General features: G+C 41.2%; 2 protein-coding genes across 2 annotated transcripts; both read left to right on the forward strand.

Moving 5' to 3' along the window:
* The first annotated feature begins 4,657 nt into the window (after nt 1-4,657).
* On the forward strand, nt 4,658-6,211 carry LOC141665374 (uncharacterized). The gene is made up of 2 exons (XM_074471360.1): nt 4,658-5,803; nt 5,954-6,211. The coding sequence occupies exons 1-2, from the start codon at nt 4,658-4,660 to the stop codon at nt 6,209-6,211; spliced, it is 1,404 nt and encodes a 467-aa protein (XP_074327461.1).
* A 155-nt stretch (nt 6,212-6,366) lies between these two features.
* LOC141665375 (uncharacterized) lies at nt 6,367-7,173 on the forward strand. Its single transcript, XM_074471361.1, has 2 exons — nt 6,367-6,752; nt 7,113-7,173. Exons 1-2 carry the CDS (start codon nt 6,367-6,369, stop codon nt 7,171-7,173), a joined length of 447 nt encoding a protein of 148 aa, XP_074327462.1.
* The last annotated feature ends 17,730 nt before the right edge of the window (nt 7,174-24,903 follow it).

Genomic DNA, 24,903 nt, shown 5'->3' on the forward strand with positions numbered 1-24,903 from the left:
TCAGGTGCCCACACGCGGCCTGAGCCCATGAGCCCATATCTTATAAAAACAGAGATAACATTGTATTTATTAATGGAAAAGGAAGGCGGTGCGGGCCGAGGTGACCAGGCCGGCTCGCATCAAAGGATTTTGTGTGCAATGTGGAAAGTGACTCATAGATGACTGAGTTGCTCGTTAATTTCGGGGCTGACACGGGTTATTCCTATAATTACGGGAAGAAATGCGGAGATACCGTGAGATTGTAGGAAGCGTGTGGAGCCGGTCGAGATTTACGTGACTTTATCGTGGGCTTGGGCTGCACGGGCTGAAGAGTCCTAACCCTAGCCTACGTGACTTGTTCCCCAAGAACTACGTGAGGCTTGATCCCTATAAATAGGGTACGTAGGCACTTGTATGAGATATGAGTCGACACTTGACCGAGAAAAACAAACCCTACTCTTTCTTAAGGAGTCAACATACAAGCTCAGCCACCACCAAACAACCTTCCTCCGCCCTTAAACACCGTCCTTAATCCTTGTTCCACCCATTAACCTCCACAACACTGTTATACGATATTCTCCCTATAATAATTGGCGCTAGAAGGAGGGGCTCGGTCATTCATCTTAGGGAGAAAGATGACCAAAGAAAGCAAGCAAGCGGCGACACCAGGGAGCGGAGGCAAGAAGAAGGACCCTACTGAGGTCGAACACACGCCCCCAGAGAATCAGGCGCCACCTCCACCAATTGCAACCGTGGACGGGCAGGCTGTGATAACGTATCTCGAAGGGCTGGCCGATCAAATGAATCAGATCAACGCCCGAATGTTAAAGGTAGAAAGAAGCTCGGTCCGGAACGCCAAGCGTAAGGCGCGTCGCCTCAAGGTCTCACAGCGTAGCTGGAAGGGCAAAGGCCCTCAGAAGAAGCTGATCCATGATTTTGATGATGTGGCAACCGAGACCAAGCAGAAGAAAGAAACATCGCGTGAAAAGGAAGATATACCCCGAGGCCATGATGAGCGGGGCAGCCAGATCTCTACGAGATCGGGGCAGAAGCCAGCTTCATCTGAGGTAAGGTCGACTAGCGTGCTAGACCGAGTGGGTAAAAAACTAAGTGGGCATGACCTCAGGCTCAAATTGGAGAATTGTAAGAAGGAGAGAGAAGAGAAAGAGCCCGTGGATCAGAGAGGCTCGAAAAGAGAACGGGCAGCGACCCCTCCGGAAAAACGTCAACACACCTCGCCTAGGAGGGAGGAGCGACGTAGACGCAGAGACAATCGAGAAGAGGAGTCGCAAGCGCGAGCCGGAGGAGGGGGACGCCGCGAACGACCTCAGGGCTCACACCATTCGAGTTACGCGGGTGGTGATAGAGAAGGAGAAGTTGTTAGAGTAAGGGACCAAAGAAGGATCTTAGAGGAGATGGAGCGAGAGAAGAGAGGGCCCCCCACCTCGGCTGCCCCCTCTCCGTTTACGGCTTCTATCCGATCATCCGCCCTACCTCACGTGTTTAGGCACAACCCCGACCTTCTATTCAACGGCGAAGCCGACCCGGCGGAGTACCTTATTCAATTTAACACTGAGATGGAAGTCTATCAGGTGCCGGAGATGACCCGCTGCAGACCCTTCGCGGCATCACTCAGAGGAAGTGCCCAACAATGGTTCTCCAAGTTGGGACCGGCTAGCATAAGAACGTGGAGGCAATTGGAGGACTTGTTCGTCAGACAATTTCAGTCCACCCTCCACTATTCGCCCCATGTGGCCACGTTAGCCAACATCAAGCAAAGGGAGGGGGAGCCCCTGGGAGAATACTTTCGTCGGTTCAATGCCGAGGTCCCCAAGGTGAGAGGAGCCAGTGAGGAAACCATAAAAAATTTCTTGATAGCAGGGTTGAAAGAAGGATCGAAATTTTGGAAGAGCCTCCAACCGAGTGAGCCGAGAACCTTGGCCGAGTTCTATGAGCAAGCTGAACCCTTCAAGAGGGTAGAGAAATTGATGAGAAAGCTGAAAATCAGTGAGAGCTAACGAGATAAGAGGGACCGATCCTCAAGCCCTGACGAGAGGAGGAAGACATATCGGCGCAGTTCGAGCCCAAAAAAGTCTACCCGGGGCAAAGAAACCGCCAAAGATTCGGGAAGGCCTTATACAAGCAAATGGAACACACACACCCCTCTGGTAGCCTCTATCGACCACATATATGCTACATATGCTGGGAAGGGGGTATTCAAGAAGGAAACCCCTCTCACAGACTACAATAAAAGAGACACTTCGAAGTATTATGCATACCATGAGGCCACCGGACACGATATAGCTGATTGTAGACAACTAAAGGATGAGATTGAGACTTTGATTAGACAAGAGAAACTTAAGGAGTGGGTTGTCAAGGAGGTTCGAAGACACAAGACTGATTATCATACCGTCCCTCCTCCACCCCCAGAAGACAAAGAAAGGGTCCCTCGGGCTGGTAGTATTCATATTATTCTAGGCGGGTCTCACATTGGTGGAGACAACCGGAAGGCAATGGACAGATATGCCCGGGAAGCTAAGGACAAGCCCCTCACCAATGTCAACCATCTAAGCCAAAGGCCCCCGGAGCTCTTTGAAAGGGAGGCCGATGATATCGTGTTTAAGGAGAACGATGCAGAATGGGTGCATTACCCTCATACCGATGCCCTAGTCATAAAAATGAAGATTGGGACGGTGAATGTTCACCGAGCAATGGTGGACACCGGGAGCTCGGCTGATGTTCTGACTTATGATGCTACAAAAAACTGGGATTACTAGATAGAGAATTAACCTCAACAGGTGGGCACCTGTACGGGTTCACGGGAAACTCGATCGGAGTGAAAGGGACAATTCAGCTCCCGGTGACCATAGGAGAAGAGCCTCATGTGGCCACCCAGATCGCTATGTTTACAGTTGTAGACCAGCCTTGTGCCTACAATGTTATAGTGGGCAGACCCCTTATGAGGGCGATAAGGATGGTGACCTCGATCCATCATATGACGATAAAATTCCCAACCCCCACGGGGGTAGGCATCTTGAAGAGCTGTCAATACGAATCCAGGGTCTGCTACAACCAGGCACTCAAGGCGGCCGAGTCAAGAAATGCCTCAAGGGAGATAGCTGAAGCAGGTGAGTGCGACGTCCCCATGGAAGAGGCAGAGGGCAGGAAAAGGATACGTCCCGAGGGCCACGAGACTTGTAATTTGATTTCAATTGAGGAGTTGCCCGAGAACTACTTTGAGCATATGGGAATTCAGGTGGAACCACGCCCTGGGGCCTTGCTAATGGAAACCTCTCAGCCCATCATGTTGATACAAGAGGGGATTATGGAGGAAGAAAGTGATGAAGAAGAGAGCTCAGAACAAATCTCTGCAAGACTTAGGAGAGGGAAGTGGGCATGCGAAGAAATAATAGTCACTATGAACCTGCCCAACGGAATCACTCGCACTGTAACTGCAACCTCTGAACGCTTGATAAATCCGGCCCGAGCTCACCAGCCCGAGCTCAAGGATACGGAAGGTTTGACAATCACGGAAATGGGAAAATCTAGCGAGGCTCGAGCAGATTTAGACCCAAGAATGCCCCCAATGGTCGAGAAGGCTGGGGCCGCAGAGGACACAATCCCGATCTTGGTAGACCCAAATGATCCCTTTAAGGTACTCAGAATAGGCTCTAACCTAAGTCCTAACTTGAGAGAGGATCTAGCCCGCTTCCTAAGGGAGAATTTGGATGTCTTTGCATGGTCACATTCTGATATGATAGGGATTGACCCAAATATCATGTGCCACCGGCTCAACTTGGACCCAAAAAAGAAGGGGGTTAGGTAGAAGAGACGGCCGATTAGTGAAGAGAGGGCAGAGGCCCTCAGAGAAGAAGTGGATAGATTAATGGAGGCAGGACTTGTGAGAGAAGCCTTCTACCCAATGTGGCTGGCCAACCCCGTGCTTGTCAAGAAACCTAATGGCAAGTGGAGGACATGTGTAGACTTCACCGACCTGAACAAAGCTTGCCCGAAGGACAGCTTTCGTCTACCCCGAATCGACCAGCTGGTTGATTCCACGGCTGGGCACGCATTGCTTAGCTTTATGGATGCTTATTCGGAATATAACCAAATCCCCATGTATGGGCCAGATCAGGAGCACACCTCCTTTATTACTGATCGGGGCCTTTACTGTTACGTCGGGATGCCCTTCAGGCTCCTTAACGCAGGAGCAACCTATCAGAGGCTGGTGAATAAGATGTTCAAACATCAATTGGGGAAGACTATGGAGGCCCATGTAGATGACATGCTGGTGAAGTCGAAAGAAGCGAGGGATCATGTCCGCCACCTGGCAGAAATGTTCCAGATCCTAAGGGAGTACAGAATGAAGCTCAATCCCCAGAAATATGTGTTTGGGGTTGAATCGGGGAAGTTTTTGGGATTTATTGTCAACCATAGAGGCATTGAGGCCAACCCATCCAAAATACAAGCCCTAATCGAGATGAGATCCCCTTGACGGGTGAAGGATGTTCAAAGCTAAACTGGATGAGTGGCTGCCTTGAACCGCTTCGTCTCAAAATCCTCCGATAAATGCCAAGAGTTCTTCAAAGCAATTAAAGGAGCGGGGAGGAATTTTAAGTGGACCAAAGAATATGAGGAAGCCTTTCAGAACATAAAGAAGCATCTCGGCAGCCCTCTAATGTTGTCCAACCCAAAGGCAGGAGAAACTTTGATCCTATACTTGGCTGTCTCCGACTTTGCAATAAGTGATGTATTATTCCGAGAGGAGGATGGTGTCCAGCTCCCGGTATATTATGTGAGTAAAAGGCTAGCCGATGCCGAGACTCGATACACAAGCCTCGAAAAGCTAGCTTATGATCTGATCCTGGCTTCCCGAAAACTCAGGCCCTATTTTCAGGCACACAAGATAGAAGTGCGAATCCCCTACCCCCTCAGACAAGTGATGCATAAACCAGAGTCTTCTGGTCAAATGTTGAAGTGTACGGTTGAGCTCGGCCAATTCGAGGTGGATTATAAGGCAAGGACTGCGATCAAAGGCCAAGCCCTGGCCGATTTTGTGCTAGAATTTCCTCCACATCAAGAAGTAGAGCCGGGAGCCCTTGTTGTTATACCTAACACAGAAGAAGTTGGACTGGAGAGACAAAATAGTGCCCCATGGTGGAGCCTATTTATGGATGGAGCCTCTAACGGTGATGGAGCAGGAGCTGGAATTGAGCTAATCAGCCCAGAGGCGCACAAGATCAGACTGGCGGCCCATCTGGCCTTTCATGCAACCAACAATGATGCCGAGTATGAGGCCCTGATCAATGGTCTCAAGCTAGCTTTGGAAATGAAGGTCGAGAATTTGAATGTGTTTAGTGACTCCATGATTGTGGTCTATCAGATAAATGGGGGGTATCAAGCTAAGGGGCCGAGAACAGAGCTTTACCTGAAGTGCGTACAGAGGATAATCGCGAGGTTCAACGAGGTGAGGCTGGAACTAATCCCGCGTGGGAAGAATGAAGGCGCGGATGAGCTAGCTAAGCTCGGCTCACGCCGCGAGAGCACTTTGCTAAGGACCGTGCTCCTTGATATACAGAGGCAACCTAGTGTGCCCGAGCACGAGGTGGGCAGCCTCAGTAATGAGCTCGGCCCCACATGGATGACATCTATTCTAGCCTACATAAAAGAAGGTTCACTTTTGGATGAAAATAATAAGGCAAGGAGAATAAAATACAAAGCAGCCCGCTATGTGATATATGACGGGATTCTATACAGAAGAGGGTTCAGTGTGCCTCTCCTCAAATGCATAGATGGAGACGAATGCAACTACATCCTAAGGGAAGTACACGAGGGCATTTGTGGCAATCACTCGGGGGGTAGCTCTCTAGCTCAGAAAATCCTCCGTCAAGGCTACTACTGGCCAACGCTGAAAAAAGATGCCTTTGAATTCTCCCGAGCTTGTGATAAGTGTCAGTCATATGCCAATTATTAGAACAGCCCCGTGGCCTCTCTCACATCCCTCATGAGCCCCTGGCCCTTCTCCATGTGGGGAATCGATCTGATTGGGAAACTCCCGAAGGCCAGGGGAGGCGTCAAGTATGCGGTGGTTGCGGTAGACTATTTCACTAAGTGGGTAGAGGCCGTGCCCCTAGCCACCATCACGGCGAAAAAGCTCAGGGAGTTTGTATACAGGGCTATTGTATGTTGCTATGGCATCCCTTACAAGCTGATATCTGACAATGGGATATAATTTGATAGCAAGGAAATGCGAGAGTTTTGTGAGCAGCTGGGGATTCAGAAGAGCTTTAGCGCAGTCTGCCACCCCCATAGTAACGGGCAGACAAAGGCTGTTAATAAAATCATTAAGCATACCTTAAAGGCAAAGCTTGAAGAGAAGAAAGGAGCATGGCAGAGGAGCTCGCCCAGGTCCTATGGTCTTACAACACTACACCCCGAACTACAACTGGAGAGACCCCTTTCTCTTTGGTGTATGGGTGTGAAGCTATGGTGCCCGTTGAAGTGGGAGCAGGTTCTTTTCGAAGGGACAACTATGAATCGGAGCCAAACGAGGTCAATCATCGGCTCTATTTGGATATGATCGAAGAAACTCGAGAAGATGCCCAGATCAGGATAGCGGCATATCAGCAGAGGACAGCTAGGCATTACAACGGTAAGGTTCAAGCCCGAACTTTCAAGGTGGGAGACTTGGTTCTGCGCCGGGTCATGCCAAACACCAAAGTGGTGAGTCACGGAGTATTTGGAGCGAATTGGGATGGCCCTTACAAGATAAAGTCGGTGCTCTGGGAGGGAACCTACCACCTCAATGATATGCAAGACAAGTTGATCCCAAGAGCCTGGAACGCGGAGCACCTTCGCAAGTATTATCAGTAATATTATTCTTTTCAGACTTAGTATTATCTTAAAATATTCCTAAGTCTCGGGGGGTAGTGCCATATAGGTGCCTCCCTAAGACCGCAAGCATGTACTCCTTTCACTTCCCATTATCTATGAATAAACGATTGATCTCTATTTGTGCACTTGATATTTTAACTTCTGTTAATAGATTAAATACCCAGCAGGGGAGCCCATCCTTGGGAACCCATGCGAGGACAGAACAGTTGTTTTATTAACATGTTAAAATCATAAATCAGGCCGGGCCCCGGCACGCTTGACGCTAAGAACGCGAAACGAGCTGGGCCACGGCCCGCTTAGACAAATATGAACACATAGTAGATAAAAGATGAGGATAAAAAGGTATAGGCCCACGATGCAAGCTCATACCCTGGCCCGCAAGACCACAAATGCGACCCAGGGGGCCCAGCCCTCCATCAAACATACCCAAAGTCGCATGATGCAAGGAGAAGACACATGCGAACTCCTAGGCCGGCCCGCTAGTGCGAGCACACCTACAACACCTGCGAGTTGATGCGAGCTTGTTCGACTTGGCATTCCTTTTCAATTTTTGATTGATTGAACAAATGACACGAGCTGGTTAATTGGGCTCGCAGTGAAGGGGTAACGCTCACCATAAGCGGCCAGAGTTATGATAACTTTTGGTCAGTAGAGGCATGATAAGAAAACACAAAAATAAAGAAAGCCAGATAGCACCGTAAAGACATACGCGGGCATAAAAGACTTGACACTTTATACAAACAAAAGTTAAATAAGTTACGCCCCGAGGCAGAATATTTCAAATACATGCGCGAGGCGAGAGGGGTGCCCGCTTACCCAGTTAAAAGTCTAGTTCTAATTAAAATTACATCAAGGGTTATCAGCCTCTGCTCCCTCACGATTTTCATCACCAGCGACCTTGGCCTTCTCGGCCGCGAGCCGAGCCTCCTCAGCAATTTGGGCATCCCTCTCCATCTCTAGCTTCAACTTGTCAGCATGCCTCGCTGTGCTCGCACCCAGAGCCACCCAATCGAAGTCAGGAACTTCTTCATAAAGACTTTCATAAAATTCCTGGCCCCTAGGTTCCTAGCATCAACGAGGGCGGCCTCACGACCCTCGGTCAGGGCAGAGACTGATCCCTCCAGCTCGAGCACCCTCTCCTCGAGGGCATCCTTCTCCTTCTTCCATGCCTCAGCAGCCAGGTCATGAGCCTCCTTCTGCTCCCTTAGGGCCTTGTCATGAGCAGCGTTCAGGTTAACTATCTTCTCATTATAGTTGTTCACCAGCATAACTTTCTCGTGCCCGTGCTCAGCGACCTTACTCTGAGGGGACTTGACTTTAGCCTCGAGCTTTGTGTTGGTTTGGCTGAGGGCTCGCATCTCTCGAGCATTAGATAACTGACGATAGTATACTTCGGCCGCGGCTCGGGAGAGTGCATCCTGGTTGACCTCGAGAGCGGAGGAAGACCAATCCTTTAAATCCTGCTCGCTGATGTGACCTTGAGCGAGCCGGTCAAATGTGGTCGCAACCATATTGGCAGAAGAAGAGGAGGGAAGAGGAGCATCAGAGGGAGCAGCTTTCTTTGGCTCAGGCTCGCCAGTTTTTCCTTCTTTGTGACCTCGATGCCTTTTTAGCCGAGGAGAAGGCCCTGTGCCTTTGAAATGCTCAGTAAGGGTCCTCATGCGAGCTGGAGGGGGGACTTGAGAGTGAGCCCATGTGGCCGCTGCAGCGGGCTGAACGGGGTCCGAGGTCGCAGCTTGCTCAGCCTCCTCCATGAAGGGGATAGGGGAGATGGCCATTTCTGAAAAAGAAAACAATGAAGAAAAAGATTAGTCACAGCGAGATGCAATGCAAGGAAGTAATGCGAGCAGATAAAAAACATGGAAAATTAAGGTGCAATGTGAAGTGATGCATGCAGGAAGTGTAAAGACGCGAGCCCACGAGCACGCGCTCGCGAGTATACGGGCCCGCACATGCGAGCCCGATATTCTTACCCTTTCTGGCTCTCTTAGATCTCTTCTTTTGAGGGGTCAGCCTCACCCCTTCTTTCAAAAACCCATACGCGACCAGGTTCGAGGTCGTTATGAGCTTTCGAATATCCCTGTTTTCCTTGGGAAGGTCTAGCAGGCTGTCTGCATTTATTTTTTCTGGTCCCACGAGGACAGTGCGAGGCGGGGTGGCTGGAGAAGAAAAAACATTTCTTGTTAAAAGAAGGAATTATGGTAGAAAAAACGAGAGCGGCCAGGGAAGACTTACATGGATTGTAATAGAAATGAGTCTGGACTCGAGGCACCTCGTGGACGTAGAAATAGGGGCTCTTCCACTTCCCTGAGTTGCTCGGCCCGTTGTGAATGAGATTCTTCTTGTTGAAGCACGGCCAGACAGAGAAGTAAAAATATCCAAAGTCATTGGGAGAATGCTTTAGATTAAGGAAATAGCCCAGCTGCCTCACTGTGAGGGGAGGAAACCCACACTTTCTATACATGATGTATAATGCGAGGGCGGCCCGGTATCCATTCGGGTTGATCTGCAAAGGTGCGAGCTGGTAGTACTCGCAGACATCCTTGATAAAAGGATGAAGAGGAGAAAAGATGCCTAGCCTCAGAAGGAAGGTAGACAAGACCATGCGAGGCACCCTGCCTCCATTCTCTAGATGGTTAAATCGGTAACATCTCATGTGAGGCAGGGGCAGGACTACATGACCCTCGAGCTGGAATTGCTCAATATGCTCGGCCAGATGTTTTTGAGTCAGCGAGGTGGGAAGGTCGCGGCAGGCAAGCACCTTAACCTCCTTGTTTGCAGTTGAGCTCTCCTCCCCATCAGGAATGATCTGCCTCTTGAAAACAATTTCACCCTCCAGCTCGGGCTGGGCAGGAGGCACATAAGGCTCAGGAGAGGCCGCCGGGATGTAGTTATAGTTACAAATCTTATACTGACTTGTAACATCTGCCACCTCCTCGCTCTGAGGAGAGTCATAGGACCAGTGCGAGCCGTCCTCTTCACCCTCGAGCCCCAAGATGGGGTATTCAGCAGCTATGGGCTCTTTTCCTTTCTTCCTGGTGTCATAGTATGCACTCCCCAGGTCACTGTCAGTAGATTCTGAGTCGAGATGAATGGGGTCGAGGTTGTTTGCTGCGGCTTGCCTCAGGCGGGCTGCCCTCTCTTCAGCCATTTCTCGTAAAATCTCCTCAGCTCGTTCTTTATCCAAGAGAGCAGGCTCGCGGTTTAACAGCTCTTCTACCCCAAGGGAGGCTGGAATATGAGAGAGGTACACGGGCCTATCTCTCTAATCATATATATTCTTCTCCCTGGTGAAATCCTCAGGGTTCGGGTCGAGGTGAATATCAAGCGAGCCGGATCCAGCTGCTCGCATCGAGTTCTCAACTCTGGAAATGCTCAAAGCCCCTTGAGGGGTGATAGCTGATCTGGGAGAGATGGGTTGGCTAAGATGACCAGAAAGAGAGGTTAGCTCGCGTTGGAAGTCCTTTGAGCCTCGCTGCTCAGGAGGGTATTGGTTTAATGGAGATGGAGTAGCTAAAGAGCAAGCGGGGCTAGCAGAGGTGCCAGCCGGGCTCGAGGAAGAGCGAGATGATCCATAGGAGCGGGCTGAAGACGCACTCAACATCTGTAAAAGATGGTGAAAATTAGTGTGTGGCCCTAAAAAAAAGAAAAACAAAACCAGGTATGGGGTCACACCTAAGTGTCCTCACATCTCACACGGAATCGAGCCTAAGTATATAAGCAAGCAGACGGGCTCGCATCGCATGTTGTGGTTGTGTGTGAGCTCACATCAAACAGGTGGTGTGTGCTCGCATGGTGCACATGAACAAGCATGAATGTAAATGGGCTCGAATCGAAAAATACCTGTTGGAGAGGTGTATGAACATCCTGATGAATCTGTGCCGGGAGAATATCACCGCCGGTAGACGGTTCTTGTGGAGATTATGATCTTCTCCGTGGTAGATCCTTGAGCAAAATTAGCAGCAATTCGAGAAGTGTTTTTGGAAATGTGAGAAATGAATTGAAATCTCACATATTTATAGGGGATAGGAGAGAGAAAGGAGAAGCAACTCATGTCACCATCTAAGAAGAAGACACGAATCCCCACGCCAGCTGTCCAACGACTGTCAAAATGAATGCTAAAATGAAAGGCATGCGAGGCGAGGCACGTGAGGCAGTTTAGTGCGGCCTGGTGGACTCGCACCTGCGAGGCCATAAAAGACTAGAAAATTCCTAGTCTCAAAAATGCGACCAGGAATTTCGGGGGGTAGTTGTTATGCCCGCTTTCAGCCATGGGCCCTAAACAGGTCCTTATAGGTGCACTGAATAGCTGGACTCTCGCGTGTGGGCTAGAACCATGGATTAATATGACTTCGGCCAGCGCATGCGGGCTGGGCTCGTGACATGCGAGCTGGGCTCGTGACATGCGAGCTGGGCTCGTGGTGTGTGATCTGGGCTCACGTGACCGCATGAGAGCTGGGCTCATACATACGAGCTGGGCTCAAGTAATGATGTACAAGCTGAGCTCACACATGTAAGGTGGGCTCACATTTGTCATATGGGCTCTCATATGCGATCTGGGCTCGGATGTGCCCACGCGGGTTGGGCTCAGGTGCCCACACGGGGGCTGAGCCCATGAGCCCACATCTTATAAAAACAGAGATAACATTGTATTTCTTAATGGAAAAGGAAGGCGGTGCGGGCCGAGGTGACCAGGCCGGCTCGCATCAAAGGATTTTGTGTGCAATATGGAAAGTGACTCATAGATGACTGAGTTGCTCGTAAATTTCGGGGCCGACATGGGTTATTCCTATAATTACGGGAAGAAATGCGGAGATGCCGCGAGATTGTAGGAAGCGTGTGGAGCCGGTCGAGATTTACATGACTTTATCGTGGGCTTGGGCTGCACGGGTTGAAGAGTCCTAACCCTAGCCTACGTGACTTTTTCCCCAAGAACTACGTGAGGTTTGATCCCTATAAATAGGGTACGTAGGCACTTGTATGAGACATGAGTCGACACTTGACAGAGAATAACAAACCGTATTCTTTCTTAAGGAGTCAACATACAAGCTCAGCCACCACCAAACAACCTTCCTCCTCCCTTAAACACTGTCCTTGATCCTTGTTCCACCCATTAACCTCCACAACACTGTTATACGATATTCTCCCTATAACAATTAGATTTAATTATTTATTTTGATTTAAAAACTCTGAAAAATAGTTTCGAACTTTAAAATATTATTTAAATTATTTTCAAAGCTCGATAATTATTATTAAATGATTTTAAAGACAGATTTAGGTGTTCGAATCTTGTTATTTAATTATAAAATGATTCATTGACCTGTTTTAATTTTGAAAAATATTCAAAAATTCATTTTAAATACCGAAAAAATCATTTTAACCCTGAACCTTCTTTGAAAAATTATTTTTATTGAATACCCTGCGTGATATGTGTTATGTGCTATCTGATTATTATGTGATAAGCCTATGTGTTTATTGTTTGACGGTTATCGTCATAACTTTCAATCTGTACGTCGGATTTAGGTAAAACGAAGGGTAGATAAAAGCTTATGACGTCTATGTGATGATTAGAATAATATGATATTGAATATTGATAGGTACTTATGATTCACAGAAAAGTATGCAAGGCGTAGGAAAAGAAATCAAGTGATCAGTGAATAGAAGCGAGGCATAGAGAAAGTAGACAAGTGGTTGTTGAATAGAATCGTTAGACGAGTGCAAGTGAGTTGGAATCATTTGTGATAAGGCAAGTACTCCTGAACCTTTCTCGAGATATATTTCAAATATTTTCTAACTTTTTCGTGACATGATGCTAGTATTCAAAATAGTTCTGTTTTATATCGTAAGTGCTTCAAATCATCCAACTTTGAACCTTAATCACATCATTTGATCCTTGAGCCATAAACTTTATTCCTTGGAAACCATTTATTGTTGAATACCCAGATACTAACCACATAAATACGATATTACTCCACAAATATATATACATCATACACCAAACACTGGAGCAGAATTGCTTGAACATACGAAGACTTTTATATTCTACAAAAATCTTGTCACATTAAAAGAACTAAACTCTATATAACCATTAAACCATTGCTTCTCCATTATCTGATTCTTTTACTGGCTTGAAGCAGTTCTTCATATATATACCTTGATATACCCTGGTGATACTCATGAATTACTTATTACTCTGAGATAAATGTTTTATCGATGTTAATCATGATTCTGTTTTATTTATTTACAATGTTAACCATATTGAATTATTTTAGAATTGGATAGTTTTCTTTATAAGGACCAGATTTGTGGTCAGACCAGATTCATGCTCGAATTAGGCCAATATGTTCCTTGGATCCAGTTTATAGAGCAAAGCCGTGTGCCTTGCTCGGGGTTAGTGCGTGACTGATCAGCAACCTAACCTTGATTTTTAAATTTAAAATGAATATCCAATTATAATGATTGTTTGACAAGAAACTCGATTCCTGTGAATCATCTCAATTGATCATTGTTTAACCTCAGTTATTGTTATTATGACTTGCTGAGCTAGTTAGCTCACTCTTGCAAATCTGTTTATGTATTCTACAGTTAAAAAGGGAAATGGTTGATAGCGAGGTTTTTTCCAGTCCAGTGTGCGAGCTAGGATTCCAGGTTGAATTGAATCGAGCTAACAGGAGCTTTACATTATAGTCGAATTATGTAAGATTGTAAGAATAATTTTATTATCAATTGTAAGTTAAACTAGTTGGGATTTGGTACGATCTAATAAGATTTAAGGTTGTGGCTTGTTTTCATACTTTAACTTTTTACGATCCGTGGTTGTGTAAGTTAGGGTCATTGCATATATATTATTTTATAAGCAGGTTTATATATTGCGTATGTGTGGGTGTTGTAAGCCCCAAACTTTTGACCCGGGTTTGGAGGGCGTCACAGGTTTTGTATCAGAGCGACATGTTATAAGTCACTGAAACAAGCCTAGATTATCGGGACTGGGTAGAGGGTTAGTATTAGGAATAAGAAATATAAAGATAGGACATCACGAGGTTAAGTGTGACTATATTGTAGGTTTTCGGTATGATTCTAGTTGCGATTTGATATTCTAATCTTGCAATATGATTTCCAAATTACGGCAATGGCAGATCCTATTTTCCCTGTATTAACTGATCATTCAGAGCCTTCTGTTCGAGGACATTCACCTTCACCAAAATTTTATCCACACCTTGATCTTCCACCAGTATTAACTGTATTACCTCCTGTTGTAACAACTGCACCTCTTCATGCTATTTTACCACCTCTAATGTGAGACCACCTATCCGAGGACCCCTATCTGCTGACTCTGGTTATACCGGACATTCAGCTATGAGTATATCTTTCAGTCTACCCTATACCCTGTTCTATACCAACAGTTTAAGACTTGTCTTATAGAGCAACAACACCTACGAGGATGGATTCGAGAGCTACAGTATATGGTGAGTACATGAGATATTAATAAAGGTGAGAAGAAACCTAGAGAGAGGATTCATGTGTTCCGGAGGATAGATGCTACAAGGTTATATGGAGCCACTAGTGAGTATGCCACCCATGATTATCTTGTGGAGTGGGCTAGATGGGTTTTAAAGGAGTTTGTGAAGATTGGAAATCCAGAGTTTTCTTGGAGTTAGATGATGGTGTTATGACGAATGTGATATGTATAGTAGCAATGTGATGTAATATCAGCAGGCTTATTTTATAGAGTCGACTTGTTGAATATTGGATATACCTGTTGTATTTAACAATAGCAAAAATGAGGATGGGAGTATTACCATTATGGAAGCTTTGAAATGAAGTTACGAATAAGATAATATGCAATGGTAACTGAAGTTTTTTTTGACTAAAGAAGGTCGAATGGACCCAATAAAGGGGTAGAAGATAAATTGAAGTGCATGGACCCTGATGTGATTGCTTCTTTAACTTGATACCTTGTTATAGTTAAGGAGGAAAACAACCAACTCATATAGTAAGGACAACCAAATGTGCGATTTTTAAAATTTTAAATGAATTTTCGAAAAAAAAAATCTTTACAATTTTTTTAAAAGTTCTTTAAACAAAATAAGTTTTAAAAATTGGTTTTCAAGTTACTACTTGAGTTTCTTGTTTGTTATAAGACCTGATTACTTAGAAAATACGTGTTCCAGAAATTAGTATGGTTATTTCAGAGGGCCAAGTAGACCCGCTATTACGGAGAAGTTTCGATTGTTCCTAATAGAAGAGTGCAAATCTTGTTTGATAAGGTGAACAACAAAATCAGCGTACGGACAAACTATTCATCCAATTCCTGAGACTATTAGGGTTTAAAGAATGCGTGATTTAAAAGAAGCTTGAGCACGATCGAAAAAGGTTGAGTAAATTTCCAAACTTTTATAAATGAAAAACATTATTAGCCAAAGCATCGATATGTTGAAGAATCAATGGTTATTTTAAGTCGCATAGATGAAATTTGAGGTTATTCTGAAAGAGCGTAACTATGGTTGAATTATTAAAATATTGAACGTTCAGGTACGACGCTAAAGACACAAAACTTAATAAGTAAGAATCTATCATAATGCTTAATTTATAAAGGCATTTCAGCATACTTTCTGAAGTTATTATATGAACCGAATGAGATCTATTGATCGAGCAAGCTCTGAAGGTGTATATATGTGAAATGTGGATGGTGACCAACGATATCATTCTTTTCTATAATACTACAGCATATATTCTTCTTGACTCTTGAATACGTATGAACTTCTTTCATTAATAAATTCTTTATGGTGATAAGAAAAGAAGATTATTGCATTCCTTTCAAATTTATTTTTCCTCCCTCAGGTTTTGCTTTCTGATTAGGGCAAGTAGTGTTATGGTGAGACGCTTTGTCGGAATAATGAAGAGTTGTGTGGGACGCCACCTAATCATGTGATGTATGCCATATGGTATAAAAGACTGGTCATCTTAAGTACCAATGTGGTTAACTCAATTATATTCAAATCATTACTTATTCTTTCTTTTTCAACTATATATTTATTGTATTATAAATTCTTCCAGTTGTTTTGTGGCACTAATGTTCTTTAAAAAAATTCTCCAAATAAAAAGAATTAAGCGGGCAAAGTTCCAGCTATGAGATTTATATGTTTCAAGTATGGAAAACCATGGCATATGGCGAGGATTGTAAATCACCAGCCCCAGTCAGTGATGCGCTAAGAATTAAGGGATCTACTCCGATAATGAATAAGTCTCCAAGAGCGAGAGATTATGATATATCTGTCAAATATATTATTTAGAGTAAGGATGCGATGGCAAGAATATATATTATGAATTCTTTATGTGCTAAATTGTTAGTATAGTCGGGAGCAACTCGATCAATTATTTCTCGAGATTTTGTTGAAATCTTAAATTGCCCAATTGAACCATTAAATGAGATCATGAATATAAATCTAGAAAATCAAGAACGTGTACCTGTTAACCAAGTGTCTACCAATTATGTGGCTGAGATTTTTGGCAATAAGTTTGTGCTAACTTAATACCATTTAAGGGAGGAAAATTTGACGTTATTCAAGGAATGGTTTGACTACTTAAGCGTGATGTTCAGATAGACTATCGTAATAAGAAGATAAGTCTGAGGATGCCGGAAGAGAAGGTGATAACGTTTAGAAATCGAATGAGAGTAAAGAAGTTTTTAAAGATGATTCAAGATAAAAGGTAACTGTGGCAAAGATGGGAATATTATATTGCTTATGTCATGAATAGAAGCCAGAATTTAGTAAAAATTTGAAGATATTCTAGTACTCAATGAATTTCTAGACGTGTTCCCAGACAAGTTACCAGGACTTCCTCCAGATAGATAAATTAAGTTCGCGATCGACTTAGCATCTGAAATGGAACCAGTGTCCAAGGCCCCATACAGAATGACGCTAATGAAATGAAGGAGTTAGCAAAACAATTACAAGAATTATTTGTCAAGAAAAAAGATTAATTAATTTAATTAATTAATTAATTAATTTTAAATAATTATTTAATTAGATTTAATTATTAATTTTGATTTAAAAATTCTGAAACATAGTTTCGAGCTTTAAAATATTATTTATATCATTTTGAAGGCTCGATAATTATTATTAAATGATTTTAAAGAAAGATTCGGGTGTTCAAATCTTGTTATTTAATTATAAAATGATTCTTTGACCCGTTTTAATTTCGAAAAATATTCAAAAATTTGTTTTAAATACCGAAAAAATCATTTTAACCCTGAACATTCTTTGAAAAATTATTTTTATCGAATACCATGCGTGATATGTGCTATGTGCTATCTGATTATTATGTGATATGCCTATGTGTTTATTGTTTGACGGTTATCGTCATAACTTTCAATCCGTTCGTCGGATTTAGGTGAAACGAAGGGTAGATAAAAACTTATGACGTCTATGTGATGATTAGAATAATATGATATTGAATATTGATGGATACATATGATGCCTAGTAGAGTATGCGAGGCGTAGGAAAAGAAAGCAATTGATCAGTGAATAGAAGCGAGGCATAGAGAAAGTAGACTAGTGGTTGTTGAATAGAATCGTTAAACGAGTGCAATTGAGTTGAAATCATTTGTGATAAGGCAAGTACTCCTAAATCTTTCTCGAGATATATTGAAAATATTTTCTAACTTTTTCGTGACATGTTGCTAGTATTCAAAATAGTTCTATTTTATATTGTAAGTGCTTCAAATCATCCAACTTTGAACCTTGATCACATTATTTGATCCTTGAGCCATAAACCTTATTCCTTGGAAACCAATTATTGTTGAATACCCAGATACTATCCACACAAATACGATACTACTCCATAAATACATATACATCATACACCAAACACTGGAGCAAAATTGCTTGAACATACAAAGACTTTAATATTCTACAAAAACCTTGTCACATCAAAAGAACTAAAATCTGTATAACCATTAAACCATTTCTTCTCTATTATCTAATTCTTTCCCTGGATTGAAATAGTTCTTCATTTATATACCTTGATATACCCTGGTGATACTCATAAATTGTTTATTACTTGAGATAAATGTTTTATCGATGTTAATCATGATTCTTTTTTATTGAATTATAATGTTTACCATATTGAATTATTTTAGAATTGGATAGTTTTCTTTATGTGGACCAGATTCGTGGTCGGACCAGATTCGTGGTCAGACCAGATTCGTGGTCAGACCAGATTCGTGGTCGAATTAGGCCAATGTGTGCCTTGGATCCAGTTTATAGAGCAAAGTCATGTGCCTTGCTCGGGTTTAGTGCGTGAAAGATCAATAGCCTAACCTTGGTTTTCAAATTTAAAATGAATATCCATTTCTAATGATTATTTGACAAGAAACTCGATTCCTCTGAATCATCTCAATTGATAATTGTTTAACCTCAGTTATTGTTATTATGACTTGCTGAGCTAGTTAGCTCACTCTTGCGAATCTGTTTGTGTATTCTACAGTTAAAAAAGGAAATGGTTGATAGTGAGGTTTTTCCCAGTCCAGTGTGCGAGCTAGGATTCCAGGTTAAATTGGATCGAGCTAGCAAGAGCTTTATATTATAGTTGAATCATGTAAGATTGTAAGAATAATTTCATTATGAGTTGTAAGTTTAACTAGTTGGGATTTGGTACGATGTAATAAGAGTTAATGTTGTGGTTTGTTTTCATACTTTAACCTGTTGCGATCCGTGGTTGTGTAAGTTAAGATCATTGCATGTATATTATTTTATAAGCACGTTTATATATTGCATATGTATTGGTATTGTGAGCCCCAAACTTCTTACCCGGGTTTGGAGGGTGTCACACTTATTACCTTATGCAACACCATTTAGGCCTTATGCAACTGTATCGTAGGGGTTACCTATGTGCACTTATGGCGTAGTAGATCCAAATTTACTTGATGATATAATTATTATAAGGAATATGTTGTAGGCTTGATGATATTTTATCAAAACACCTTAGTATATTTAATTAAATGAGTTTGTAGCTTTCAACGAATAATCTTACTTGTCATCCGTTGAAAGAGTAGCTTATGTTTAAATAAGTTTTTATAGCATATTCCTGTATACTGTAATGTCTTGAAGGATTAAAATTTGTATGATATTCTAAGTCATGTTGGCTTCTAGTATGATATGCAAAATAGGTCGGCTAATTGTAAATATTAGATGCCTTGTAATTTTGCATAAGTGAAATTGAGTTAACTGCTATGGAAACACTTTCAACGGATGTCTCTACAAGATTTCGACGGATGACCCAAGTTCCTATCAACGGATGATCCAATAGAGTCCCGACGGATGATCTAACAGAGTCTCAATGGATAACAAATTCAAATAGGAGTTGATAGTGACTTGACAGTCACATGAGTTAATTGTATACAAAAGGAATGTGGCAGCCTGTAATCAGGTTTATGAAGATCAAGAAGCATTTCCATTTCCATGGTAACTTGAAGAAAGACGAAGCTGCTGGATGAAGAAATGAAGAAAAATGTGATTAGACTTAGACATGTTTGTTTTATTAGTTTGTCTTTTTCACATATAACTTGGTAATATATATATAAACTAAGAGTAGCAAGTAGAAAAATATCAATTGAAAGAACTGAGAAATAGATAAGGCACAATCTGTTAATAATTTCTAAGTTCTCTTTCTGTAAATTCACTTGTAAGCAGCTGTGTGCTTTTTGCATCACATAGATCTTCTATATCTACTTATATCTCTGGTGGAAATAACAATCCACCAGAAAGTTTTTAAATGTCCCTGTTTGTTTACTTTGTTTTTTAATACTTGAATATTTCTTATCCTCCCTTAGCATATTCATATACAATTATTTTTATATTTGTAAGAAGTTTTAAAGATTAAAAAGAAACCAGGAATTACATTCAACCCCCATTCTGTAATTCTACTTGTTAGATTGTTTGGGAATAACAATTGGTATCAGAGCAAGCTCTTGACACACTAAGAGTTTAAAGATCAAAGCAACTAACAACATGAGCAGAAATTGTTGGAGTGAAGATCCTTTTCTTGGATAAAGAAAACTATCACCATTGGAAGGTGAAAATGCACCTGCATCTTCTCTGTCAAGATGAAAGATATGTTGATTGCTTTGAGAAAGGTCCTCATATTCCTCGAAGAGCTGCTACAAACACTGAAGGAGCTATAGGCAATAAACAAAGTATTCCAAACCCACAATCAGAATGGACAGATGAAGACATTGAGCAAGTGCACAAAGACAAAAAGGCTATGAACATTCTGTTCAATGGTCTTGATGGAGATATGTTTGACAATGTCATAAATTATAAATCTGCTCAAAAAATTTGGGATACAATTCAAATTATATGTGACGGAACTTAACAAGTGAGGGAAAATAAGATACAACTTCTAATTCAGCAGTATGAGCACTTTCATTGTAAAGATATTGAATATTTAAGTGACATCTTTAGTAGATTTCAAAAACTACTAAATGTACTGAAGCTGCATGGAAGAGTCTATCAGACAAAAGATTAAAACTTGAAATTTCTTAGATCTCGACCAAAAGAATGGAAGCCTATGACTGTCTCTCTCAGAAATTCTCAAGATTACAAGGAATTTACTTTGGAGAGACTGTATGGTATTCTAAAAACTTTTGAGCTTGAGTTAGAACAAGATGAGCAGATAGAGAAAGGAAGGAAGAAGGGAGGATCTATAACTTTGGTGGTTGAACAAGATAGAGTGAAAGAGATGAAGGTTGAAGCTGTGGAATCTGTATCAAAGTCTAGGGTTTGTTAAGGCAAAGAAAAAGGACTGCTGGCTGAGCATGAAGATCATCTAAGTCAAGATGAAATGGAAGACATTGATGAACATCTAGCTTTCCTGTCAAGAAGGTTTTCCAAGCTCAAATTCAAAAAGAATTTTGGAGCAGCCAAGACAAATAAAAACATGGTGGATAATCCAAATTCAAGTGTTTCAAATATGGCTTGAGTGGTTATTTTTCAAATGAATGCAGAAAGCCTAATCTTGAGAAAAAGAAGTTGAGCAAGTTGACTATTAGAAGAAATACTTTGAATTACTCAAGCAGAAAGAAATGTCTTTCTTGACTCAAGAAAATGAATGGGCAGTAGATGGAGAAGATGAAAATGAAGAACCAAGCTATGTCAACCTAGCCCTGATGGCCAAATCAGATGAAGCAGAAGTCAGTTCTTCAACCAATCATGTAATCACTACTAATCTAGCACATCTTTCTAAAGATGAGTGTAATGATGTTATAAATGACATGTTAACAGAATTATATCACTTGCGTGTTATACTTAAATCTCTCACTAATGAAAACATAAAAATTAAGTAAAATAATTTGTTTTTAAGTGAAAGAAATACTGTGTTAGAAACTCAATTTGTTGAGTTTGAGAAATTAAAGATAGAGTGTAGAATTACTAAGGAGGAATTGACTGAATCCTTAAAGAAAGAGGAGATTTTAAGAAAGCAGCTTGAACGAGAGCAAGAGGTAATCAAAGCTTGGAAGTCATCAAGAGATGTACACACTCAAATTGCTAAAGTTCAAGGCATAAAATTTTTCTGTGAAGAAGCCTGGAAAAAGAGCAAGGAGAAACTAGATCCTGGTTTGAATGAAGGACTTTCAATTGATGTGGATTCAACGAATAATGAAGATTATTCGTCGAATGTTAAAAGAAATTATTCATCGAAAGACAAAGAACCACATCCGTCGAATGAAAGAAACCCAATTAGCAAAGCTAAGCTATCCAAACTCAATGAAAAATATGGATCAGTTTCCAAGAACTTTGTTACAGGTGAATCAAGTTAAGTCAAGGAAAACAAAAGAGTTAATGTGGGGCATCTGTCAATGAAGCAACTAAGTGACCGATTGGAGAAGATAGAGGTCAAGACAGATTCCAAAAGGAAAAATAACATGAATTAGAAAGTAGGAATTAACAAATATAACAACTACAATCCTGATAAATATGCACCTAGAAAAATCTGTGTTAAGTGTGGTAGTGTTAATTATTTGTCTGTTAACTGCAAATCTGTTATGCTTACACCCATGCCTGCTCCTCCCTCATTTCCCAATATGCCCACAATGCCTATGAATGTTATGCCTGCATAAAATTTGAATGCACAATTTGCTAATATGCCATTTACACAAAATCCTTACTATGTTGCATTCAATATGCCTCAAATGCCATTTAGCATGCCATACTGGAATAACATGTTTACAAATAATATGTTATTTAGCATGAACATAATAATTCTAGAATCCCAATCACCTAAGTCAAATGAGGACAAGCCTAAAAAACCTAAAAAGAAGGCTAACAAGGCAGGATCCAAGGAAACTTGGGTACCAAAATCAACTTGATTTGATTTTGATGTGTGCAGGCAAAACAGATAGAATCTTTGGTATCTGGACAGTGGTTGCTCAAGGCATATGACTGGAGATTCTACCCTGCTCACTGAGTTCAAGGAGAGAGCTGACCCAAGTATTACTTTTGGAGATGACGGCAAAGGGTATACTGTGGGATATGGCTTGATTTCTAAGGAAAATATCATCATTTAAGAAGTTGCTCTAGTGGATGGACTCAAATATAATCTTTTGAGTGTCAGCCAGCTTTGTGATAAGGGCAACTCAGTAACATTCAATTCAGAGGCCTGTGTTGTTACAAACAAAAAAAACAACAAAGTGGTTCTCACTGGAGTGAGAAAAGGAAATATGTATCTAGCTAACTTCAACTCATCAAGTGCAAATTCTGTTACTTGTCTTTTCAGCAAAGTAAGTCAAGATGAAAGTTGGTTGTGGCACAAGAAACTATCCCATCTGAACTTCAAGAATATGAATGAGTTAGTCAAGAAAGATCTTATAAGAGGCATTCTTCAAGTTGAGTTCTCAAAGGTTGGACTATGTGATTCTTGTCAGAAAGGAAAAAAAATCAAGGTATCATTCAAAGAGAAGCTTGAATCCACAATTGAAGAACCACTACAACTACTACACATGGATTTATTTGGACCAGTCAATGTGTTGTAAATCTCAAAGAAAAGATATTGCCCAGTGATTGTTGATGATTTCTCAAAGTTCACTTGGATATATTTTCTCAAATCTAAAGATGAAGCTAGTGAAATCATTATCAATCATATAAGGAAAGTCAACAACCATCCTAATCTCAATGTCAGAAGAATCAGGAGTGACAATGGAACTGAGTTCAAGAATTCTGTTATGAGGTTGTTTTGTGAAGAAAATGAAATCATGTATGAGTTTTCAGCAGCAAGGACTCCACAACAAAATGGAGTGGTGGAAAGAAAGAACAGATATCTTATTGAAGCTGCAAGGACAATGATAGAAGAATCAAAGTTACCAACTTACTTTTGGGCAGAAGCTGTAAATACTGCATGCTACACTCAGAATATTTCTTTGGTCAATCAATTAAAATACATGACACCTTATCAGTTATTCAAGAACAAGAAGCCAACACTAAACTTTCTTCATGTCTTTGGCTGCAAATGTAACGCCTGTAAATATTTGATATAAATATAGTGTAATATAATATTCTGTTTTATGCACTATATAAATTTTTCGAGTAATTGATGTCAGAAATTATGTGAATTCAATTGTGTTCATATACATTCTTCGTTGTGTGGCATTGCGAACATTATTAGATTATTTATAAGCGTACGCAAGAAAATTTCGTTATGCAATTAATTAATGTTTGAGATTATCACGTTTAGATAATAATAGTTGCGATTAGACGATAAATGATAATTCATATGATAGCGGCTTAAAATCAAATTACTTGCACTTTCTTATGTGGCTTAGAGTTGTTAATCATATTTTTATGTGGCTTATATATTAGAGTATCAATTTTAGAAAATTCTTTTAAAATATATTCTTGTTCAAAATTTTTGAAAATAATTTTATAAAACTTCTAAAATCTTATAGTATTTATGGTATTAATTTTGTGATTTATGGAGTTGTATTTTATTTACTAAAATCCATTCTTTTTAATCATACTTTTATTAATTAATAGACTACTAGTATACCCTTGCATGCATTTTAGCTTATAATAGAGTCCAAGGCTAAGACCGTAACTTCCAACCCCACTAACTTGCTAGTTTACTTCTTTGACAGAGGGACATTTGTGTAAATACTCCATTCCACTACAATTTTTAGTAACAAAACCAAGTGGAAGCACTCATTATTCACCTCACCTCCACTCAAACACCTTACCCTCTCCTCTCCTCTCTCCCTCTCGGCCGAAGTACAGCCCCACCCAACTCTTGCCATTTTTCTTCACTTCATTTCATTTTCTTTCACTTCTCAAGTTATTCAAGCCAAGATCTTCATCATTTAGTGGAGTAGCTTCATTTTAAGGTGTGTTTTGTGCATGCATGTTGAAGAAGCCGAAGTTGAGGCCTTGGTTCTTGTGAACTCAAGGTTGCAACCATGGTAGCTTATAGAAATGAGCAAGATGTGATCTTGGAGAGGTGTTACACTTCTATTTTTTCAATTCAAAATCTTGTTTATAAACATTTGGAAATGATTTTCGAAGAGCCGAATGTTTAGAGTGTTTATCCTGGGTAGTTTTTATAAAAATGACCATGCATATTGTTTTTTTTAAGTCTTGTTTTTTAAAAATGTTGTTTTATCAAGTTTAAACTCTTGCATGCCATTTTTCCTTCAATATACATTAAGTTTAGCACTTGCATGTAGGATTTAGCACTTGCATGTTGTTTACAAGTGGTTTCCGAAGTAATGACCATACTTGTTAATTTTGTGCTTTGATACTAGAATTGTATGAGATGCATGCTATGGTCTTTGTTATAAAAATTCTAGATGAATTATTCCATGATGATAAGTGATTATATTCAGTAGATATCATGTGATTATTTTGGATATATGATTCAAATTTTTGCTTAAAACTCGAAGATGTGATATTGCCAATATAGTTGTTCTTTTAACCTCTTGATAATTGATTTTTGTGAGCTGAATGCCATGATTCTTTTGTTAAAATGCTAGATTAGGTTATA

This window comes from Apium graveolens, chromosome 6 (assembly GCF_009905375.1).
Source record: "Apium graveolens cultivar Ventura chromosome 6, ASM990537v1, whole genome shotgun sequence".
NCBI lineage: Eukaryota > Viridiplantae > Streptophyta > Magnoliopsida > Apiales > Apiaceae > Apium > Apium graveolens.